General features: G+C 43.8%; 1 protein-coding gene and 1 non-coding gene across 3 annotated transcripts in view; one reads left to right on the top strand and one right to left on the bottom strand.

The window, feature by feature from the left end:
* DZANK1 (double zinc ribbon and ankyrin repeat domains 1) overlaps nt 1-24961 on the bottom strand; it is a 69674-nt gene extending 44713 nt beyond the window's left edge. Inside the window, exons 1-7 of one of the 2 annotated variants that reach the window (XM_074347826.1) lie at nt 24751-24961; nt 22869-23048; nt 19433-19586; nt 13428-13542; nt 11977-12073; nt 10885-11003; nt 4280-4365 (exon numbers count right to left, since the gene is read on the bottom strand). In XM_074347826.1, coding sequence (XP_074203927.1) covers nt 4280-4365; nt 10885-11003; nt 11977-12073; nt 13428-13542; nt 19433-19586; nt 22869-22977 — 680 coding nt within the window. In that variant the 5' untranslated portion in view covers nt 22978-23048; nt 24751-24961. The remainder of the gene's footprint in view (nt 1-4279; nt 4366-10884; nt 11004-11976; nt 12074-13427; nt 13543-19432; nt 19587-22868; nt 23049-24750) is intronic. The other variant, XM_074347827.1, reaches the window with a different exon arrangement.
* On the top strand, nt 1217-1346 carry LOC123613668 (small nucleolar RNA SNORA11). Its single transcript, XR_006721056.1, has one exon. It is a non-coding gene; the product is annotated as a small nucleolar RNA SNORA11 (small nucleolar RNA).
* Nucleotides 24962-24993: the final 32 nt, after the last annotated feature.

Here is a 24993-nt window from a genome sequence, read left to right as displayed (position 1 = left end):
GCTGCCACTGCTGCTGCCATGCCTCTTCAGGCAGGCGGGGGCCCTGCTCCTCCGACACACCCGGACTGCTGCTCAGCAGCTCTGATGTTAGGACACTGGACAGCTCGGTTGCCTACACCAGTCTCCACCATGGCCTCTCAACAGTCACCAGCCTTTGTGCTGGAGTCCACTTGGTGAAAGGACAGTCTTCAACAGTGTGCTGGGAATACTGGCTATCTACATGCAAAGAATGAAGATGGAACCTTACCTTACACCATATACAACAACTAACTTGGGGGAGGCTATAGCTCAGTGGTAGAGTACGTGCCTAGCATGTACAAGGTCCGGGGTTCAATCCCCAGCACCTCCATTAAACTAAACAAATAAATAAAAACATAAATTACCCCCCAAAATATTTTTTGAATGTTCTGTATAGCACAGGGAACTATATTCAATATCTTGTAATAATCTTTAATGAAAAGGAATATGAAAATGATTATGTATGTATATGCATGACTGGGACATATACACCAGAGACTGACACACCGTAACTAACTATACTTCTGACTATACTTCAATAAAAAACAGCAAAAAAAAAAAAAAAAAACCAAAACTCAAAATGGATCAAAGACCTAAATGTGAGAGGTAAATCTATAAATCTCGCAAAAGGACACCTAAGGGGAAAGCTTCATGACGCTGGATTTGGCAATGATTTCTTGGATGTGATCCCAAAAGCACAGGCAACAAAAGAAATGGATAAATTGAACATCATAAAAATCTGTTCATCAAAAAAATACAATCAAGAGATTTAAAAGACAACCTAGAGATGGGAGGAAATTTCTGCAAATCGTGAATCTGTTAGGGGATCCACATCCAGAATATATTAAAAACTCCTGCAACTAACAATAAAAAACAAACAACCCAAGTCAAGTCACTGGATGTTACTCCAGAGACAATGCTAGTCGCTTGCCATTAGGGAGACGCAAATCAGACCCACATGAAATGCACTTTCCATCCATTAGGATGACTGTTAGAAAAATAGAAAGTGAGTGCTGGCGAGGATGTGGAGAAACTGAACCCTTGTGTACTTCTGGTGGGAAAGGAAAGGGCAGCTGCTATGAAAAAATTCAGCAGTTCCTCAAAAAGTTAGACAAAAAATTACCACATAATCCAGAAATTCCAGTCCTAGGTAAAAACCCAAAAGAACTGCAAATAGAAACTAAAAGAGGTACTTGTTGGGGTGTGCTCAGAGCACGGGGCCTGAAGAAATGGCTTTTCTGTTTACAACACACCCAATAGGAATTTGGGTTCATTATGATGAGGGGCACAAACTGTCGGGCCTTCCTATGAACACATACCCTCCACGCATCCCCCTGCACCTCCATGTGGCTGCTGGGCAGGACCCGGGGGACAGAGCTCAGTATTGGAAGAAAAGCCACGGTACTGAGCGGGGGAGTCTGCCACCTATAGCCTGTCGGGTCCACGTGCGGGTGGGCCATGAGTGGTCTTGTAGACATGAAGGCTTTGAACCTCTTTTCAAGGGAAAAAAGAGATTCCACATGCCATTCTGGAGAGCAATGAAAATATTCTGTATGACACTACAACGATGGAGACCTATGTTATTATACTTTTGTCCAAACTAAGGTGGACTGTGGACTTTGGTGATTATGATGTGTCAAAGTACGTTCATCCTTAGTTTAAAAAAAAAAGTACCACTCTGGTCAATAAAAATAATGCCTATGCGCATGTGTGGGGAGGGAGTCCGGGAAATTTCTGTACCATCCTGTCAATTTTGTTGTAAACCTAAAACTGCTATTAAAAAAAAAAGTCTTAAAAACAAGAAAACCCAGGGTAAACATTTTGGGCAAAGCTTTGGTTTCAGTTATGTACATATGTTATATATGTGTATGTGTGTGTTGGATTGTAATGTAAAATGTATTCTTTAGGTCAAAAAAGTTTGCAAGCCACTGCAGTTAAGTTACACTGGCAAATAAAAGACAAAATTAACTTCAAAAAACAAAAAGAGATACTTGGACACCAATATTCAGAGCAGCATTATTCAAAATAGTCAGAAGGTGGAAACAACCCAAACGTCCATCAACAGGTGAATGGAGAAACGAAATGAATGTGGCGTGTACGTACAGTGAAATATTTTTTATCTTTAATATGGAATAAAATTCTGATCCATGCTACAGCATGGATGAACCTTGAAAATATTAAGCTAGTGAAATAAGTCAGACACACAGGGACAAATGCTGTCTGGCTCCACTTACACGCGGTAACTAGAACGGGCAAATTCATGGGAACAGAAAACAGAACAGAGGTCACCAGGGCTGGAGGGAGTGGGTCACCAGGAGTTACTGTTTAATGGGAACTGAATTCTGTTTAGGATGATGAAAAAGTTCTGGAAATGGATCATGGGGATGGTTGCCCAACATTGTGAATGTACTTAACGTCACTAAACTGTATACTTAAAAATTGTCAAAATGGTAACTTTTATTCACATAAATTTTAGCACAATAAAAGTATATAGTATGGTAGAAAATTGATTATACCAAATAAAAGTAATACAGTATTGTGGGGTTCACAATATTTGTAGAAGTCAGATAAATGACCACAAAAGCACAAAGGCTGTGTTACGCAGTTCCTGGAAAGCCGCTGTCATAAAGCGCACACGCTCTGTAGGAAGCGGCATGAGGTCACTGGCAGACAGACAGTGATAAGGTAAAAATGTGTATTACAAACCCTACGGCAACTACTAAAACAGAACGCACAGCTAATAAGCCAACAAAGGACACAAAATAAAATGGAACCATAAAACGTACCCAATTAATCCAAAAGAAAGCAGGAAAAAAAGAAAAGGGCAACAAAGTATAGATAAGACAAACAGAAAACAACAGCATGATGGCTGGCTTAAATTCAAACATACAACAAGCAGAATAAAAATAAATACTCTCAACACCCCAATTAAAAGGCAGAGACTTTTGATTTTTTAAAAAAGCAAGACCTAACTACACGCTGCTTAAAAGAAACCAGCTTTAAACAGAAAAATACAAATAGGCTAAAAATAAAAGGATGAAAAAAACACATCAGGCAAATACTAATCAAAAGAAAGCAGGAATGGCTGTTAATGTAAGACAAATTTGATTTCTGAGCAAAGAATATTATCAAGGTTAAAAAAGGTTATTTCGTAACGATAAAGGGGTCGATTCAGCAACAGGACGTAAGAATCCAAAAGGTTTACACGTTTAATAATAGAGCCTCAGGCACATCGAGCAAGAACTGGCAGAAATGCAAGGATAAAGAATCAACTTCATAATTATAGTCACAGATTTCAGTATAACTTCCTCAATAACTGATAAAACAACAGACAAAATCAGTCAGGACAGAGAAGACTTAAGCAATACAACATTGTGTTAACTGCAGGTGTACAACAAAATGACTCAATAATTGTATATACTGCAAAATGATCACTGCAGTTTAAGTCTAGTTAACGTCCATCACCAAATATAGTGAATTTTTTTCTTGTGATGAAAACTTCTTAGATTTACTCTCTTAGCAACTTTCAAATACACAACACAGTAGCATCACCCCTAGTCACCATGCTGCGCGTTACATCCCCAGGACTGTTTATTCTACAACTGGAAGTTGGCACCTTCTGACCACCCTCACCCATTTCACCCCACCCCACCCCCAGCCCCCAGGGAGATGTGAATTAAAACCACAACCAGCACCTCACTAAAAAGCCCAAAATTAAAAGTAAAGGTGTTAGTCAAGATGAAACTCTCATACATGGCCGATGAGAATGTAAAATGGTGCAACCTCTTAGGAAAACAGTTTGATGATCTTCTTAAAGAGTTAAATGCACACCTATCATATGACTAGCCCTTGCCCTCCCAGCTTTTACCTAAGGGAAATCCAAGTACACGTGCCCAGGACCACTTGTACACAAGCATTCACAGCTGCTTTATCTGTAACGCCTGAAAGCTGAAAACTACCCAGATGTCCATCAACAGGAGACACGATAAACACCCTGGGATGTATCCACACAATGGAATCCTACTCAGCACTGAAAAGAAATAAACGTTTGATACATGCAACATTCTCTTGATTGTGATGATGGTTTCCAGACTGTATGTATAAGTCAACTGTACTCTTTAAGGAAGGGTCGTTTACTGTGTGTCATTTATAAAAACAGTTGAGGATGGGCAAGCACCATTGTTATGTCCCAAACAAATTCTTTTTGACCACAACGTGTCTCAGCAGGACTTAAGAAATGGTGAAGAGATGCCATACTCACTTGAGAAAGTCTGTCTGCCTCTGGATTCTCATGATCTCTGTGCTTGTCAAACTCTTGTGGCCAGTTATGTGTGCAAAACCAGGGAACTAAAATTAAGAATATATACAAAATCACAGTAAAAGCTATGGTAGGGTAAAATTACATTAAAAGTTCATTTTAATGTTTTGCTGCTGTATCCAGCATCCATCTTTTAAAAACCATGACGAGGAAAGTCTTAAGTAGTGATGACCCCAGTACCCAACATTAACAACATTAAAGTGCCGAGGGGAGGGAAGTACCTCGGTGGTAGAGCGTGTGCTTAGCATGCACAAGGTCCTGGTTCAATCCCCAGCCCCTCCTCTAAAAATAAACAAACCTAATTACCTCCCCCTACACATAAAATAAAATAAATTTTTATAAAGCTGAAGTAAATATTAAAAAAAAAAAAACAGTTGGAGGCTGTTAACATGAACAGTTGGTCAGGCTGGACATACAGGAGTTAGTCGTACTGACCCTGCAACTTTTCCCTAAGTTTGAAATTATAATCAAAAAGAGACGTTGCAAAAATAAAATAACATGGGGATAATATTGCCTACGTCGTAAGGTCACTTGGAAATGTCAAGGAGACAACGGCTACGTTTCACCACTGTCAGACCCTCCCTAAGTGTCGGCTTCTCCCCTGCGTGTTCCTTCTCCAACCTTCCTTTCTGTTCTGTTCTCCTGCCGCTTCGACCTCTAGACCACATCCACCCACCTGCGGGCCAGGGCGGGCCGTCACTGCCCTGCACTGTGTCTTCCCAAATGGGTTTCCCCCGCTAGGAGTCCCCTTTGTCCTCTATCCACTTGACAGACTTTTCCTGACCCTGACTCTCCCAGGACCAGCTCAGGTGACACTGCCCTGGGAAGCCCTTCTCCCCGGGGCAAGTGAATGTGACTGTAACCTCCCCCCGGTTCCCGTGGGACTCAACGCAGCTGTGCTGGGACCCAGAGGCCACTTGTCTCAGTACTCTGTAGGGACCTTGGCCCAGCTCCTTGAGGCCAGGGACCACATAACATTTATCTTTGTCCCCCTCCCTGTACCCAGCACAGTGCCTGGCACACAGCGCCTCAGATAAAAATCCATCAAAGTGAGTTCAGTGTTTCTGGACAACAGCAGACGATTGTTCTGAGTGAGCCCATTTTCTGGGGATTTAATCTTTGAGGAAAATGGATGCTCACCTAGGTTTCTAAATTCTAAAACGTGGTCTGTCTGATGGTACTTCCAGGTCTCTTTTCTTGTAAATTCTTATTTTTAATGAAATAGATATATCTGACAATGAACAGTAATTTAAGTTTTTTTTCAATGGAGGTGCTGGGGATTGAACCCAGGACCTTGTGCATGCTAAGCACACGCTGTGCCACTGAGCTACACCCCCACCTCCCCGCCCAAGTGCTTTCATTCCCTCTCTGAGGCCCGAGAACCAGCTGCAGTTGTGACGTCCCTCTGCTTCTAAGCGTGTCTCCCGAGACCAGGGACGTCCTCCTACACAGCAGTGCAAATATCACAGCCAGGAAAGTCAGCAGTGAGGCAACACGGCCACCTCATCCACAGGTCTCCGTTCTAATTCTGGCAGCCGTGCCCACGACGTCCTTTCACAGCTGTGTTTTCCTCCCGGGCCGGGATCCAGCCCAGACTCACACTTTGCATTTAGTGGTCCCGTCTCTTCTGTCTCCTATAATTTGGAATAGATCCTCAGTCTGCCTTTTTTCTTTTTTTTTTTCTTTTAACTGAAGTATATTGGATTTACAATGTTTCAGGGCTACAGCAAAGTGATTTAGTTATATATATATATTTTTTGCTAGTAAATCATTCAATTGTTTTTTTTCCACCCTCTGATTTTTTTATATTGAATGATAGTTTACAATGTTGTATCAGTTTCTGGTGTATACCATGATGTTTCAGTAGTACATATACATTATACGTGTATTGTTTCAGATTCTTTTCCATTCTAGGTTATTACGAGATACTGAATATATTTCCCTGTGCTGTACAGTAGGACCCTGTTCCTCAGTCTGCCTTTATCTTTCATGATCGTAACATTTTTGAAGAGTAACAGGTCAATCTACAGCATCTCCCTCAATCTGGTTTTGTCTGACGTTTCCCCATGGTTGCGTTCAGCCACGCGTTCTGGCACAAACACCAGAGAAACACCATGTCCTTTTCACTGCGTCACACCAGGAGGCATATATAATCCCCATTTTTGAGCTGAGTCTCAGAAAGCCTGAGTCCCTCGTGTGGGGTCACGTCCACAGCGCGTGTACCATCTCCGTCCTCAGACCTCTCTGGCCATCGCAGACTCTGTGTCCACCCACCTGCGTGGGCTGAGCTTTGGTCTCCAGACTTTACGCTGCAGCCGGTGGGGAGCAGTCAGGGGGCTGAAGTTGCTTCTGGGTCAGACTCGTCATGGCCAAGACCAGACAAAGTCACAAGATGGTGGTCTGTTGGCCAAACCTGGCCTGCTGTTACCTGAGTTTCATTTGGCCCATGCGTATTGGTCCCCCCAGTGCATCAACATTTAATCTGATTGTTAAAAATGTTAATTCAGATATAACACACAAAGGTGTGCAGGTGTGTGGCTTCTCCTGCGAATTCATCAGAGGTGGCAACGCTGACCCTGCAGACCTTCTCATCAACGGCTGGCTGGAGCTGAGCAGAGAGGGCCGGTTTCACTGGCTGGGCATTCATGCCCGCGTGGCCTAGAGAACCCACAACTCTGCCCTGACACTGCAGCTAGGTGTCAGCTGTCAGTTATCTCCCCACCAGGCTGTATCATGCCTTCACTCTGCTGCCTCGCCCCTGATGGGGCCCCCAGGACAGAGGCTCAGCTCAGGGACCTTGTTTCCCAGGTGGTTGTTGACCCGCTGTAAGAACCACCAGCATCGTTAACGCTGAGGTTTGCCGAAACAGTACGTTTCAGGTAGGACTGAGCTGGAATGCTGAGAAGAATCTCTCCCCGATATGGAGAAAAAGAGCGGAAGATAAAAGTTCTGTGGCCCTTTTCTGGCCTCCTTGGTCCTCTGAACTCTAAATAAATTCCCCAAATTTGCCCCCATGGTCCTAGTTTTGGGGGACTCTGAATCTTGGAATTGTTTTTTGAGTCTTCCAAACCACAGATGTGGGATATTTTATGTATATCTTTTAAAAATTTCTCTCAGACAGATTTTGTAGCATCCAGTATTCAGACCTTTCATATTTCAAAATTATTGCTTAGTATTTTATACATTCATCCTATATATGTGCTATTTTATTTATTTAAATTTCCATTTGCTAATTTCTAGTCTACAGACATACATTAGGTTTTATGTTAATTTTCTACTCTACAACTTAGTAAACTCACTTATTAGATCTAGAATTTTTTTAAATTGCAGTATAGTCAGTTTACAACGTCGTGTCAATTTCTGGTGTACAGCACAATGCTTCAGTCACACATGTACACACATATATTCGTTTTCATATTCTTTCTCATTCCAGGTTACTACAAGATATTGAATATAGTTGCCTGTGCTCTATAGAAGAAACTTGTTGTTTTGAGTCCTGGAATCTTTACGTATTGTTTTACTCTACCTTTTCTTTAAATTTGTTTTTGTTTTTGTTTTGGTGGGGGTAATTAGGTTTATTTATTTATTTTAACAAAGGTACTGGGGATAAAACCCAGGACTCTGTGCACGCTAAGCACACATTCTACTCTGAGTTATACCCTCCCTCTCTACTTTTTCCTTAGAAACAACTCTTAAATTACTAGGTGGGCGAGGAAATCTAAGTACTCGTGCACAAAGGAATACACCATCCATTCTTCAAAATGATGTTTTTAATCTCATGTGGGGCTGCCCTGGCAAGCGCTGCTCACAGGAGTCGTGCTCGCTCGCTAGCCCATTCGGAAGCCAGGCAGTCATTCCCTCCGGAAGACTGGGAAGGACAGGCTTCTGTTGTAGGGGAGGTTGTCCTTCTGTTTACCGGGGTTTGCAAGCAGGCTTTACTAGGTCTGTGGGCCTCGGGCCTGGACTTTGTGGTCCTCCAGAAAACACAGTGGGCGGGCAGATGGAGAACCCAGGAGAGCAGGCTGAATCATACCACAGCGTGGGAGACTGGAAATAAAGGAGAGGATCTGACCTTGGGATAAGGAGAGCTGGTCTTCGAGGCCAGTGATTCTCAGACTGGACTGACCATCGGTCATCCAAGGACCCCATCTCAGGCTTACAGAAGCAGACCACCTAGGACTGCAAGAGCGGGTAGCAGGTAGTCTCTCTCCCTCTCCCTCTCCCTCTCCGTCTCTCTCTCTCTCTCTCCATATATATATTTAAAGTTCCCCCCAGATGACTGCGACGTGCAGCCAGATTTGAGAACACTGCTTCTGACCTCCCTTATACTTGGTGCTAAGTGTGAACAGCCTTGGAGTGACGGGTACACAAGAAGCAGTTGTGGCTGGATAGAAAGTGTGACTCCAGGAACTGTCTACTTGGGGCTCAGAACTGGAGGAAGAGAACAAGGGCCCTTCGATGCCAAAAGTCTGAATGGGATTCTATAAACACTGGAAGACCCAAGTGCTATCATAGTTGTAGCAGACACCTGGCGTAAGGGCATCTTTCTTGTGTCATACAGTAAGAATGGATTGATGTGGCTTTCACTGAGGTCGTAAGTCACCTCCATCTTGTCAGATCCAATGGGCTAGTCCCCATTTTTGTCCAGTTTGAATTCTCAGCCACATGTGCATAGATACCCACTGCCTTCTCCTTGAAACCCTGTCTTCTCTTGGCTTCGATGGCACCACTTTTTTTTTTTAGCTTTCTTCTTACTTCTTAAGTTCTTCCTCCTCTGCTCAACCTCTAAGTCAAGAATTTTGTCTTGTGCCTCCTTTTCTTCATTTTCTGCACACACTTGGAAAGCCATATTTAGATCCAAGCTTTAAATACCATCTATATATTAAATATTTCTAAATATGTATCTCCAGCCCTGACCTCTCCCCTGAGTTGGAACTTGCATGTCCAGTCGTCTGCACCTCTACCTGGATGTCTAATGAGGCCCTGAGCTCCTGCTCGGCCCTGGTTTTCCTCACCCCAATAAATGGTACCATCATCTCCAGATGCTCAGGCCAGAACCCTGAGAGTCATCCTTGGCCCCTTCCTTTCCTACATCCCATCCATCTGCCCCCTCAGCCGAATCTGTCAGCCCTACCTCCAAAACATATCTGGATTCCCACCGCCTCCTATCCTCACCACGTCTACAACCTTGATACAAGCTACCCTCATCTCTCACCTGGAGCAAAAGCCTCATCAGTGATACTCCTCTTACTCCTCTACAGCCGAATCTCTGTACTGTGGCCAAAGACAAAACTTTCAAGCGTAAATAAGATCACGCCTTACCCTCCACATGGGCTTCCTTTACAATCAGAAGAAAATTCACCTCCTTACACTGAGACTCACCCCAGTGTCTGTGATTCCCAACCACACCTGCCAGTTAGCATCATTTATTCGGTGAATTAAAAGATAAAATACCGGGGGAAAGGGGGTGGGAAGGGATACATTTGTGAGCTTGAGATTTGCAAAGGTTAACCAGTATATATAAAAATAGATGAAAAACCAAATTTCTTCTGTATAGCACAGGGAACTATATTCAATATCCTGTAAAAACCTTTAATGAAAAAGAATATGAAAACGAATGTATGTATACATATATGCAGGACTGGGACACTGTGCTGTACACCAGAAACTGACACACTGTAACTGACTATACTTTGATTTAATTAATCAATTAATTAAAATACAAGCATGCCCAAACCTGACACCAGACCACCTCAATCAGAATTTCTGAGGCTGGGTTCACAGTGTTGGCTGGAAGGCTGTCGGGTGGTTCTCGTGTGCAGTCATGCTGGAGAACCCCAGCTCTCGGAGCCCCGGCCCCGGCTGCCTCGCCCACCTCACCTCCCACCTCGCTCACCAGGCTCCATCACACCAGCCTCCGTGCGACCCCTCGCTTCACTGTACTTGCTGTTACTGCTGCCGAGACCGCGGGGGGGGGGGGGGGGGCTCCTGTTCACCTTGAAGGTTCTGTTAGAACATCACCTCTTCGAGGGAGCCCTCTTTTACCCCCTGAATCAGAATCCTGTCCTTCTGTGGTCATTCTCTGTCCCAGGGGTTCTCAAACGTGAGTGCACATCAGAAGCGGGGCTAATTAAAACAGATTACGGGGCCCACCCCAGAGTCCCCGATTCGGGAGGCCGGGGGTGGGGTCTGAGGATCTGCACTTCTAATGAGCCCCTTCGTGGTGCTGAGGCTAGCGGTCCGGGGGCCCGGCTTTGAGAATCACCGTTCTCTCCCATTACCCAGTTCTATCACGTTCAGAATTCATTGCTACTGTTAATTTTTTATTTGATTATTCACATGTTTACTATCTGCCTGCCCCCACCCCCAATAAATTTTAGCTCCATCAGTACAGGACCCTTTCTTGTCCAAGCAGGTAATTCCAGCTCTGCAACAGTGCTGGCGTGTGGTGAAAAGGCAGGGGACAGTGCCCTGAAGTAAGCATTTCATGGGAAGCATTACCAACACAGCAGGTGTTCAGTGCCCTAAAGATTTTCCTTAGAAGTTACCTGGGCCTGGTGGGTGGGCGGTCTAGAGGCTGATTCTTCGCGGAAGGCTGGGGTTTCCCGTGGGCTCTCTGAGAAGCGAAGATCTCTCAAAGTTTTGGGGTCAGATCTTTCACCCACGTCTAAAATTACATCAAAAACATTGTTCCGTGAATATCCGTAATTATATGCGTCTTCATGCAAATATGTCTTCATAGCCGGAAACCTTTTAATAAGGGACCACTGTCGTCACATGCTTTCCCTAAAGTAGTAATTATCTAAAGAAGCTCCCACTCAGCTGAATTAACGTTGAGATAGAAAAGAATTTTCCCACACTGAGAAAATTAAAAAACTGCCCTGCAACAGTCCACAACATCCCAAACCAGGCTGGGGAGATAGATAAATCCCGCTGCAAGGTTAGCGGGAAATGTGCGTTCTCCCACGGTCACCCTGCAGCTGTAACGCCTCAGAATAGCCCCCACTCTGAGTGACTGCTGTTTTTTACTTGCCAAGAAACCTTGTTCTCTAAAATCAGATTATCAGAAACTTTGCTGTCTGAAATCACGTCAGAATGAAGCTTCTAACTCTTGCCTAGAGGACCCGAGTCGCCCTGACATGGAAAAGAGCTTCAACTTCCAATGGTGGTGCAGAGCTTCCGAGAACGGGGTCTGAGCACAGCGCTCCACACCCATCTCTGTCATTTCCAAGGTAACAGAGCCCAGGTCCCCTTCACAGTCCACACCTCATGGTGACCACGTCCCACCGAGCCCTGCTTCGCTTGAGCCTGTCAAAACTCTGCTTTCATTTCAGTTTCACCTAAACACCACCTTTCCCCAAACCCTGTGTGTAACTGTTTTCTGTGCCTCTGTTTAATGAGATGCCCCCTGGCTCCTGTGCTGTGCGGTCTCCTGCACTGCAGTGAGTCGATAACTCTGACTTGGCTAGATGCTTGAATATCCCCCACGGTCTTCAGCTGTTATCTAGGACAGCACTGAAACGCCAATTACAGCTTACTTTCCAGTTCCAGTGTTTCTAACCCAACCCTTCCGCAGGTAAAAAGTGACCTGGTTGGGGGCTTAGAATATGAAACCTTATCTCAGCCCAGTCGTGTCGTACCTGGAAACTTTCTAAGGTTAACATTCCAATCCAGTTTGTTTTCGGCATTCTTATATTTCTTCCTCAGTTTTGGTTCAACAAATCCATTCTTCAGTTCCTGCGAATGAAGAGGTTACACATCCACCACTTGATTCTGTCCATTTAGATACGAAACATAAAAGTTACTTGGTAGAGACAGTGACGTAGCCTGTGCTTCCGACTTGAAAGTGTTTACAGTCATTTTCACAAAGTGACCTCTGTTCTCACCTTTCTCTGGAAGCACACAGCTTTGAACCTGGGCCGCCTGGTTGGCAGCATGTGTGCCTGGGAGGCCCCACCAGGTCAAGTGGCCAAGGCCAGAGGCAGGAGCAGCCCATGCAGGCAGGATGTGGCGATCATGGGAGTCAGTCATGGCGGGGGCCACCCAACCCAGGGGGCAAAGACAGGGCAGGGTCAGGCCAAGATGGGACCCGTGTCCACTACCTGCCCACCCATGGTCCTGAAACATAAACTCTGGACTTTCTTCTCCTTGGACTCAGGCCCTTATGCTTGATTCAAGCCTGAGCACCTGCTGATGCATGCGGGCTCAGCCCCTGCTGGCTGTCACTGCCCTGATCACACGTGGCCCACACGACTCCTGCACCCACTGCTTTGCTCCCACAGCCTCCTCTCTGGCCTCCAGTCCACCACTGGGCTGAAGGGACTCCCCCCAAAATTTCCTGTCACCCCCTACAAGACCTCCAGACTGAGACATTTTGGTTGGCTGACTTACCATGGGCTGGCCTGCCCTCTGGCCCTGAGACCTGTCTCACTGATGCCCAGAACCCAAGGACTAGAGTTTCTAGCGTCCTTTCTAGATAGGTCTAGTTCATTCTCCAAAGAGGTGAGGCTCTGCAGCTATTTGGGGATGAAGGCTATGCCACTGAGAGCTTCCACTGGTCTGATGTTTCTATTCAACAAACATACACCCACCGCCCTCTGCTACCTGCCCCCGTGCAAGACACTGAGTGAGCCAGACACACTCTCTGCCACCTTGGAGCTAACACATGGAGAAAGCGTTCACATAACCAAAGCCTTTTGTAAGAGGAGAAGGCCTGGGCCCGGGGGAGCAGTGAGAGCACACAGTGCGCACAGAATACAAACAGGGGAGTCACAAAGCAGGAGGGGATGCCTGAGGCCAGAACTGACCACTTGGGATGCCAGGCTCTTTGGTGGCCGAGGGGAGTCACTGAGGACACAGGAGTGTGGACACGGACGCTTGCTGGGAACGTCTAATGGGCAGGGCGAGGGGGCACTGACCAAAGCGTGGGAATCAGCGAAGAGACTTGGCAGTGGTTGATACTGACTGAAACTACAAGGACCCGACTATGCACAGAATGATTATGGTGTAAACGAAGGGGAAGATGTGACCACTGAGAAGAGGGACCAAGAATGTGGCGACGATCCGGGTGAGTTACAGTCTCATTACTCGCCTGCTTCGAAGCCTCTTTGAGAGCATTTTCAACGCTGTCTTCTGAAGCGACTGCGTCTGGTGGTACATAGTCCACTTGAAAGACCTTTGTGACCACAGCGCTCTGTCTGCAGTCTCTGAAAATCGTTCAAAACAGAAAAAGTCTGTATGAGACACAAGGATTCAAAGAAAAGGTGCCTAGCAATTAAGACAACTCTGCTAAAACTCTTAGTCTGACTGCTAAACCTACTGTGTTTTAAGTCGGAGAAACCAAAACACAACTTCCGCAGCCCCTCCTGGCCTTATTCTCATTCCGGCTTTCTACTGCTACGACACCGACACTCCAAAGCGTGCTGTCTCTCTAAACCCAAGTCTGTGGCTCTGCCATCTGTGCTCCCGTCGGCCCCTCGCGTGTTTGCAGTCAGATGTCGGCTGAGGCTGGAGTCAACTAAGAGATCAGCTGAGCCGATGGCCTAAGTGGTTTCTTTCCACCTGTGCCGAGCCTGCGCTGGGGTAACATGAATAGCTGCAGGCATCTCTCAGTCTGTCTCTCAGTCTGTCTGTCTGTCTCCCTCTCCACGTGGTGAACTTGGGCTTCCTCCCAGTATGGACGTCGTGGGGAGGGCAGACTTCCTACACAGCGGCTGGCTTCCCACAGTGTGTACGTTCCAAGAGACCAGAGCAGAAGCTGCCACACTTCTGGTGACCTCGACTTAGCACCGACTTCCCCAGAGTTTGACTAGTGAACACGCAGGTGTCCACTGAACACGCTATTTCTTAAATACTGCCGCTCACTGATAGGTGGTGGCCATTTACATCAGTTGTGTATTTCTCAGAATGTTTTTTTCTCCTGGACGTCACAAATATCTCCATCCAGGCATCATTCAGATCCTGACTGGTGGCCATGCCTCCAGAATGTGCGTGTCCAGGCCCCGTTATGCCGGGCAGAAGCCTCCTTCCCACCCACTTGCTCTATCCCGTTTAAGGTCCAGGCTGTCTCCCCACCATAGCTGGCCCTTTCCTTGGGGACTCAACAAGGGCTGTCACCCATGGACTTTGTCCCCGCCCCCAGAGGAGCCCAGATGCTAGCTCAGACTGCCTGTGGGGTGGAAGGATTTTCCGACTGCAATCCAAAAAAGGCTGGGGTTTGGGGTTGGAGCTAGATTCTACTCAAAGCCCAAACCTCGTTGGAACACACACACATTTTTGCTAGGACTGGAATCAGAGGCCATAAACATGCATCTTTAGGAATACCAATATAAGGCATACTGGACATAAAAAATTTCTTACAGCTCTATCCTTACAAAGATTACTGTGCTGTCAATAATACGCCACAAGTACTTGAAGGCGAGGGAGTGGAGAAGCTGGATCTGCAAGAATTCTGCACCTTGTCCGGGCCAGGTTTTCTCAGCCAGCTGGAGACTATTGACATCTAAGGCTAGATAATCCCTGCTGTGGGCTGTCCTGCGCCTTGTAGGCTGTTTGGCAGCATCTTTGGCTGGCACCCACCAAATGCCACTAGCACAATCTCGTTTTCAGGGTGACAACCAAAAGTGTTTCCAGACATTACCCAGTGTCCCTTTTGGGGCAAAATTACGCTCAATTGAGAACCTCTGGTTTAGGAACATGAAAGGGTTGCGTGGAAGGTACTTATCACCCGAGCATACACTTTTTAAACGCAACAGAGGCCTTTTGAGTTGGGTCACACACAGCAATCTGTTAGCCCTTCACTAAGAATTTGAAAAAGAGCAAGCAACAACAATGGCAGCTACCACGTGTGCGATGCCAAGCGTATGACGTCTCACCTTCACGACGGCTGTCAAGCACGTTCCACTAACCTCATTTAACAAATGAAAAAACTGAGAATCCAAAGGCCACACAACTCATTCAAGGTCACCCAGAGGGGAAGCAACAGAACTGGGACTAAATCTACATCTGCAGGTCAGTGACTTCTGTCCTCTCAACCCCACTCCAAGCCACCGGTCTCCGAGCCGCGCTGCCTGTGCAGACGGCATCTGGATCTGCCCTCCACACGAACACGGGGGTCTAGGGCACATTATACACACCGATGGGCTACAGGTGGGTGCCCAAGAGAAGCCCTGGAAACCTGGCCGTAAGTGTACTTTATTCATTGTTGCTGTGAAAGCGGGAAGCCCTTCTTAGTTCTACTGAAGAAAAATGATTGTTCTCAGGGGACTCTGACTCCCCCAGCCACCCACCTTCAGTTGAAGGCAGCTTTTACCTCAGGCCAGTTTGACTCATCTTGTCACCATGTAAGGACACTGACAAAGAAGGGAGAACAAGGCAAGTTCACTGCCAAAACACTACAGGATGGTGATACTGGAGACAGGTAGTCCTTGACCACAAGGGATGACTTTAAAGAATCAAGGCAATTGGAGGGGAGGGTATGGCTCAAGTGGTAGAGTACATGTCTAGCATGCACAAGGTCCTGGGTTCGATCCCCAGAATCTCCTCTAAAAAGAAATAAATAAATGAACCTAATTACCTCCCCCCCAAAACAAAACAATTAAAAAAGAATCAAGGCAGATGTCAGAAAGTCTGCAGACCCTGGACTAGACCATCAAAACTCAGCAGCAGCCTCCCTTTGCTGAGGTGTTCCCGAGTCCCCAGCCCCTCCTGTCCACCTGTGTGCTTTACAGACATTCCCTGATGTGAAAGTCACAGACGTGCACATTGGCACACGAAAGCACATATATGACAACGCTCATTTCCTTTCATTCAAGAATATCACACTTTAATAAAAATATATTTCCAAAATGTTGTGGTCAAGTTTCTCTAAATGGAAACTTTTTTTCCCCCATTCATTTATGTCAACTGCCTTATCCTCGGCTGGATATTGGAATCACCTGGAGGCTTTAAACATACTGATCCCTGGGACCCACGCCATGAGATGGTTATTTAGTTGGTCTGGGGTGTGGCTCGGGCACAGGGAGTGTGCACAGCTCCCTGGGTGATTCCAACGTGCATCTGCGGTAGCCTGTTACAAGAGCGGTCCCAGACGCGTCAGGTCTCCCTGCATCCACGCCCCTGTGCCCGTGTGGAACCCCCTCCTACGCTGACCTTGGGTGTTGCCATATGGCTTGCTTCAGCCAATTAAACAAATGCAACAAGCAGAGACTAGAAAAGCATCTGAGTGTCAGGGTTTGACCTTAGTGCTTTTGGAACTGACAAACCATGTAAAAAAAAACCAATAAACAAAAAAACTCAGGCTAGCCTGCTGAAGCTAACAGGCTCAGCCAACAGCCGGCACCGACCACCGGGAACATGAGTCAGGGTTTCTTAGACATTCCAGCTCAAGGGGAGCCAAAAAATGACCGCAGCCACCCCCAAACCTGACCTCAGGCAAGACCAGCAGCAGAACTACCCCCGTGAAAGCACATCAAAATGCTGCTCCTCAGAACGATGAGTAAATAAAATGACTGTCCTTTTAAGATGCTAAGTTTCCGAGTAGTTTGTTATGAAGCAACAGCTCACTGATTCAGCAGCCAAGGCTGAGAAGCACTGATGACATGATAACTTTGGAGATTCATTTATTATGTTTATTTATGACAAAAGTCATGTCCACTGTTAAATTTTGGAAGTTACGAGAATTATCAAGAAGGGGAAAGAAAAGCATCATATCACCAGAGGCCATGGTGCTCAAGTTTGGAATTTTGTTGTTGTTGCTGTTTGCTTGTTTGTTTTGTTTACAAATGACTTAGCCATCAGAAGCAAACTAAATGGGGAATCTACAAAAGAGAAAGCACACTGAAGGATGTCAGGGCCTTTTCCACACTGAGCTGGGACCGAAAGGGACTGGGGCTGCCCCTCAACCTGATCCTGGCCAAAGACATTCAGAGCGTCCCCGGCATGGCTCCGGGGAGAGGGAGACTGCTGGCTCTGTGCCTGAGGTCGCCTTGCCCACCACTCGCTCCTGGCCAGTGTCAGCCCCACCTTGTTGGCTCTGGTCATCGCCCTTCCCTAGTCCTGTCTCTGCATTTTTACAGTGTCAAATAGTGTAGAGTCATCTTAGATGCTAATTTTTTTCACTTTCTAGATTACATTTTCCTATACATTCAAAGCTTCATGAACATAGTTTTTCTTCTTAATATGTTAATGACCTTTAATTTTTTTGTTTGATGGTGGGGAGGGAGGTAATTAGGTTTATTTATTTAAATAGAGGTACTAAGGGTGGAACCAAGGACCTTGTGCATGCTTAGCACGCACTCTAGCAATGAGCTATACCCTCCCCGCAATGAATTTTAATTGTTAACAGTCTTATTTAAAGTCTTTTTTCCTCTTGTAAAGAAACTAATGACCTTAAAAACCCAGAGACGGAGACTTGAATGAAGCAGTATAATTTCCCCAAAGAACTATTTTATCACAAATGGATATAAGCACTAATTCTTCTGTCTTGAAAACTCAAAAAAAAATTTGTATAGATAATTTCCCTAAGCTGAGCACATCTGAAATACTAATAGTGCTTTTCAGAGCAGACACTTAGTGGGCACAGAGCAAGATGGTGAGAGGTATAAACAATATCCTTAGTTTTACACTCCTGTGGAAGCTTTATTAACTCCTTCGAACTGCACAGTCATTAATTACCACTTCATTTTACCACCACCTGCAGCTGATAAAGGAGCCTGCCTTACAATGTTAGGCACCAGAGTATTTAGCTTGTAAATTTTTTCTTTGAGTGCACCGATTTTATTTTAAGGAAACTAGGGAGCTAGAAAAATATATCTAGAAATTTAACCATAAACACAAGGAAAAATACTTCCAGATTTCTGGAATAATTTGGTCTTCTGGATACAATGTCTTCTATTAATAGGCCTTTACTAAAAGTGAGACTAATTACTAAACTTTTCTAAGTCAAAAATAAGCGAGAATGTCTTGTTGAATATATGCTCTGGTTGCTGTATCATTGAGCTCTTGCTGTGGTTCCTAGTGGGTAGACTTGAAGCAGGCTGCTCCCACGAATGTGGCTGTAGGTCCAGGAAAGTGGTTTTCACTTGTGGAGTGAGTTCAAGAGAGCTCATAGGTGAGCAGAGCTCACCTGGATGGGGTCAGGGCCAAGTCGATATGTGCCAATATTAGTTTCTTAATTTTTAATAATTGAAATGAATTGTTTCGATAGAAATGGTTTGGAAAATGGAAAAAAGCCAGAGATTCCAATATTTAATGTGTAAGTGGGTTATTTTGTTTTGTTTTATTTTATTCTTTAAAAAATTTTTTAAATATTTGGCATTTAAACCTATGGTGTAGAATTCGTAGCTCCTTCGAAAAGCCATGCGGTAGTTTGGCCAGCAGGGGGCGCCCGGAGAGTCTTTTGTAAATTACCTGGGCGGGCCAGGTGTTGGTATGGGGCTTAAAGGTGTTTTAGAAATGTGGCCAAACCTCTCTTGCTGCACAAAATAATTTCTCTATCACAGATACAGACTTGCAAAGCATTTTGAGTTGTTTTTTTTTTTAAATCTACAACACAGGGTGAAGGTACCAAATTAAGTGGTGTTTTTATATCTGAAAATGGAAAAAAGTTACTGACTAGGAAAGAGAGGACAAAGAAAAGAATGAAGTAGTTAATGTCCAGCACACTGGATTGACCGCAGCTTTGAAGTCCAATAAAGTCAATGGAAAATCAGATAGGGAACCGTGGTGGTTACAGGCCACATCTTGGGAGATAAAAGACCATAAACTAAAAACAGTGTTTTCTTCAGAGTCATATTAATCTCTTCAGAGGCCCCAAACCCTGAAAAGGCTCTTCCTTCCCAAAATCCCAGTGTGGGATTCAAACTAAAAACAGTATTAACGTACATAGCACTTCACTGAGCTGTACCCTCTTCATTTGTACGCTTTACAGAATAACTCAATAGCAGACAAACAAAACACAAAAGTTACAGATACATGCTTAAATTAAGATAACCTTTTCTTTAGTGCCCTTTTAATGCAGCACCGATTCTCACTGAAATAAATAAAATTAAAACATAATAAATCTAAATGATTTTAATCACTGTGCTCTGAACTTACTTAGAGACTGCAATAGCTTTGACTTGTATTTTCCCATCAGGCAGAGTAATAGGCTTTGTATACTTAAATGTATTATTTTCACCATAACCAATTTTCTTTAGGAATTCAGGTTTGCTGCCATCCAGGGTATAGTATATGTTGACATCTGGGGTGTCTGAAAAACCCAAACAGGAAAACTGAATTAGCACCAAAGTAGCAAGTCCCTGAATAATGCCTGTGGGTCAGTTATTGAATGGGAGTTTTTACACACGGTAGAAATGAATAACAATGACAATAATTGAGTTCTTTCTCTGTGCCAGGCACTGTGCCTTTCATGAATTAGCTCATTTTACCTGTACAACCCTATGAGATAGGTCCTATTTTATACCCACTTCATTGATGAGGAAACTGAGTCCCAGAGAAGTTAAGACACTTGTTAAGTAACAGCAGAGCTGTGGTCTGACTTATGGGAATTTGGAGCCATAGCCTGTAAACTTGAACCACTATGCTATTTCACTCCTCCAACAGAGCGTTGATACAAATCAAGCAGAGGTGAATTTCGAAACTACAATGTCGAGTCAGAAAGCAGAAGCTAACTTTTCATTTTTTGAGCACTATGTAAGAAATGTTCTTGTCATATTTTATTTGGATGTGGTAAATGATTCCTGCACTTGGAAAATCTGTAAAGGGAATAAGCTTCAAGTGAGCCAAGATTCAAAAGGTCAAAAAAGGATATAACAGTTAAAATTCTCCCTCCCACCCCTGACGTCAGCTGCCCAAAGGCTACCAATAATATCGACCATCCTTCCAAAAGCATTTTATATCCATATTTACGTCATCCATACACGCATGTATGTACACATTCCTATTTCCCCCTCCCTCTATACAGATGGTGGTACACCACACCCTGCTCTGCATATTTCTCTCTTCATTTAGCAATCTGTCTTGGATATTGTCCTAGATTGGTACATTAAAAGCATCCCCATTCTTTGTTATGGCTGCATCATACTCTTTCTTTAGAGAGATGAATTACTGGCAAATAGCCACTGCCTACAGATGAACACCTAAACTGTTCTCTTTGCCTTTGCCTTTGTCTTCTTTTTTTTTTTTTCCTTTGCTATTAGGCATTGTAATGAATAAACCTGTAAAGAGTTATTTCTATAAGTATATCGGAAAAATATGTAGAACCAGTACTGTTGAGTCAAAAACTATGTGCATTTGTAATTTTGGTTAATGTTGCCAAACTTCCCTCCATGGACGTTGAAACAATTCACATTGCTACCAGCAATGCTTGGAAGTGCCTGTTCACCCACAGACTCACCCACATAATGTGTGATCATTTTTTCTTTTATTTTTTTCCAGTATTTCTTTCACATTTTCCTAGGTTTAAAAAAAGTATTGTGTAGTTTTAACTCACATTTCTTTCTTCTTGTTGTTTGCTTTTCTCTTTTAATTGAAGTATAGTTGACTTACAATATTGTGGTAGTTTCTGGTGTACAGCATAGTGATTCAGTTACACATATATATACTTTTTCCATATTCTTTATCATTATAGGCTATTACAAGATATTGAATCTAGTTCCCTGTGCTGTACAGTAGGACCTTGTTGTTGTTTATCTATTTCATATATAGTAGTTTATATCTGCAAATCCCAGACTCCTAATTTATCCCTCCCTTCCTCTTTCCCCTTTGGTAACCATACACTTATTTTCTACGTCTGTGAGTTTGTTTCTGTTTTCTAAATAAGTTCACTTGTACCAGTTTTTTAGATTCTACATATAAGTGATGTTATATGATATTTGTCTTTGTCTGTCTGACTTCCTTCACTTAGTGTGATAATCTCTAGGTCCGTCTTTGTTGCTGCAAACAGCATTATTTTATTCTTTTTTATGGCTGAGTATTATTCCATCGTGCATATATACCACATCTTCTTTATCCAATCATCTATCGATGGACATTTAGGTTGCTTCTGTGTCTTGGCTATTGTAAACAGGGCTGCTATGAACATTGGGGTGCCCATATCTTTTCAAATTAGCTTCCTCCTGACATATGCCCAGCAGTAGGATTGCTGGATCATGAAGTCTATTTTTAGCTTTTTAAGAAATCTCCATACTTTTTCCACAGTGGTTGCACCAAATTACATTCCCACCAACAGTGTAGGAGAGTTCCCTTTTCCCCACACCTTTTAACCCACATTTCTTACATTTTGAGTACAAATCACTCATTCATCCAACAAATATTTACCAAATACCTTATTATGTGCCAGACACTCTTCTAGACACTGAGGATACACCAGTGACCAAAGTCTCTGTACTCATAGAGCTTCCATATTAGGAAAAACACAAACAGTAAACAAATAATTATATACAATCTATTGAGTGGTGATTAATTGCAACGGAGGAAATAAAACAGGAGTTAAGTTCTGCTTAGCAAGCAGACGAAAGGTGAACAGAAGCATCTTCTCATACATTTCTGAGACATTCATATTTCCTTTCCTATAAAATGTCCTTTCACACCCTCTGTCCATTTTTCTATTGGGTTATTATTATTTTGTCATTGAATTATAGAACTTACTATTTATTAGACATTTTAAATAGTAGAGAATTTGGATATCCTGTCATTCTCAGGGTTATGAGCACATATATTAAAATTTGTATTTTGGTCTGAGGATTTTTTTTAATAATATTAGCTTTGAAGATAAATGGAGGCACAGTGTAATGTAATATATTCTTAGTTGGAACTCTCAGTCTAGGAAGCACATGTGTCCTACCATAAATACAGAGAAATAGTTTTTGTTCATATCAGTTATTAAAATACATAACTAGAGGCTGGAAGTCTGTTTTAAACAAGTATTTGCTCATATATTCTATCTGTAAAAACTTTTTCTTCACCTTATGTTAACTATATATACACATACATGTCTGTGTGTGTGTGTGTGTGTGTGTGTGTGTGTGTGTGTGTGTACTCCTGGCATTAGTAGGAAATATATTCCCTGCTTTATTTCTGCAAAAATAACTAAGATTTATTTTGCTTATCACATATCAATTCATGTAATCCTCACAATGGCTCTAAATGGAAGACAATGTTATCACTATCTTACAGTGAGGAAGCTGAGACTCAGAAAGACTGAGGGATGTACTGAAGGTCACGAGAAGCTGTCAAAGCCAGGATTCACTCTCCAGCCTGTGTGACTGGAAAGCCTGTGTTGGTAAGTCAAACTTACTATCCTGGAAAAATAATGCAAATTCTGGGAAAGTCTGGGGAAGCTCCGGGAATGGAAGGTTGGTCAGAGACAACTGTTTTAATCTATATAAATACCACCCAAAAGCTATCATTGTTTCAAACTTCCCAAGATCCTGATTATAGAAAGCCTGCAAAGGGGAAAATCAACAACCAGATGAACATAAAGGGGACAGCAGTGTTGTTTTAAACGATTTCAAGTACATTTGATTCTTACCTGATTTCATTTCCAAAAGTGTATTGTTATCAATTTCATGGTTGGCTTTTCCGGGCTGAGGCACCCGCAGAGGGATGATTTGAGGGACACACACTGAACCAGCAGTCATTTTTCTTCCTTACTTTAAACAAAAGTGGATGAAAATAAATTCCAACGGGCACCTATATTTGAACACAAAAACTGAAGAGAAGCACTTCATTCAAATACAGGAACACTAGTAACTACTAAATAGAATACTGTTAATATATCATTTACAAACTTTTTTCTTTTTTTTTTTTTTTTGGTTAGTTTTTGTTTTTTGTTTTATAGTTTTTTTGGTAGGGGGAGGTAATTAGGTTTATTTGTTTATTTATTCTTGAAGGAGGTACTGGGGATTGAACCCAGGACCTCATGCCTGCTAACCATGTGCTCTACCACTTGAGCTTTACCCTCCCCCTACAAACGTTATTTTTAATTGAAATAACTATTGTTTCAGTTGCGTTTTTAAAATTTATTTATTACTATTTTTTTTAATGGCAGTGCTAAGGATTGAACCCAGGACCTCGTGCATGCTAAGCATGCACTCTGACACTGAGCTATTACCCCCCTCCTCTTTCAGCTGTATTTTTGCTGTTGAGGTCTTGTGTGGGATTTTGATTATCTAAATATTTACCTCACTTCTGGGGGAAAAGCATGAATGTATGGGATGGGGGAATATAATTATTTTAAGTGAGCAAATTAAATGAATGCTTCAGAGCAGAGACCATCACTGATGATCTGACCTGAGCAACCCCTGCCTCATTACCACCCTTTCCCGCCTCCTAATAGCGCGCCACCTCTCTTGGCTTCGGGGCAAGTCAGCACACAAGAGGAACAAAAGTAACTCTGCATGTAGCATGAAATGTTAATTTAGAGCCAACCCCTCTGGGACAGCTCCAGGTTGAAAGCCCCACAGTGGTCATCAATTGGCTCTTGCATTTGAAAGCTGCAGAGAAACTTTAGATGGACAGCAGAGTATCATGCCTCAACGAAAAGAAAGCTGGCATGGATATAAACAGTGAGCAGCAAACACAAGTCTCCCCTCCATCTACTGCATTTATAAGTAATTAAGTATGAGTATAGAGGCCTTACTGATCTTTTTTCCCTCGCAGGGGAGTGGGTGCGGGTCATAATTTTTAATCCATAAAGGATCCAAAGGAAAAAAAAAAAAACCTGTGCACCTTAATACAGCAACCATCTACATCTCAATGACCTTTTCAAATTTCAATGATAATGGATGCATAGACTGTACTCAATGAAAACCTATATTAAAACTCAATTTTTACAGTGTACTTCTTGCCTCCTCGGCTATGACTTACAATTTGCCAAGTATTTATATAATTTTATTTATCAATTTGTGATTGGGCATTTAGGCTATTACTAGTTTCCTTTTAGTTTCGGTTGTTGCTATTTTAAATAACGGCTATGAACATCTTTGTGATTGCATTTTGTCACACACTGTGTTCCCAAACGCAGGATAACCAAATGTTTAAAGAGTGCTCTTAATGCCTGGTTGGAGAGCTCCAGGTCGGAGGCCAAGAATTTAAATTGCAGATACGGAGAGTAGAACAATATCGCCACCGAAGGGTGGCTGGGCTCTGGAGCTTACCCATCCTCACATTTTCATTTAAGTGAGAGGCAGTTAAAATAAAAATACTTGAAAATTGGTTCAAAATAAAACCTTTGAGAAGGGAATAATTCGCGCGACCACTAGAAGCTGCCCTTAGAAGGCTGACAGTGGGCAGGCCAGTGGGCCCCAAGCGCAGAGGATCAAGAAGCAGACCGATCCGCTAGGCCCAAATGGCAGTGTGGCGTCAACAGCATCCCCCACCCCGCAATCCCTCCATCCAGACTACCCCCTCACCGCCCGGATCCGGAACCCCGTCTGGTGCCCGTCCCCGCCCTTCAGATGCAGCCAAGGACGGCCCGCTTCTTCTCAGCTGATGTGAGGGATGTCCTCCCCCTCCTCCTCCTCCGGTCACCAAGACCCGACTGGGACCCTCGAGGTACCGCCGCCGCCGCCAGCCAGGGAGCCCACCGCTCTCCGCCCTTGGCCTTCTCCTTCACTGCAGTCCGGGTTACCACCGACGCTGCGAGCCGCGCCCCG

The sequence above is a fragment of the Camelus bactrianus genome, chromosome 19 (assembly GCF_048773025.1).
Source record: "Camelus bactrianus isolate YW-2024 breed Bactrian camel chromosome 19, ASM4877302v1, whole genome shotgun sequence".
NCBI lineage: Eukaryota > Metazoa > Chordata > Mammalia > Artiodactyla > Camelidae > Camelus > Camelus bactrianus.
This window is presented reverse-complemented; position numbering and strand designations above follow the sequence as displayed.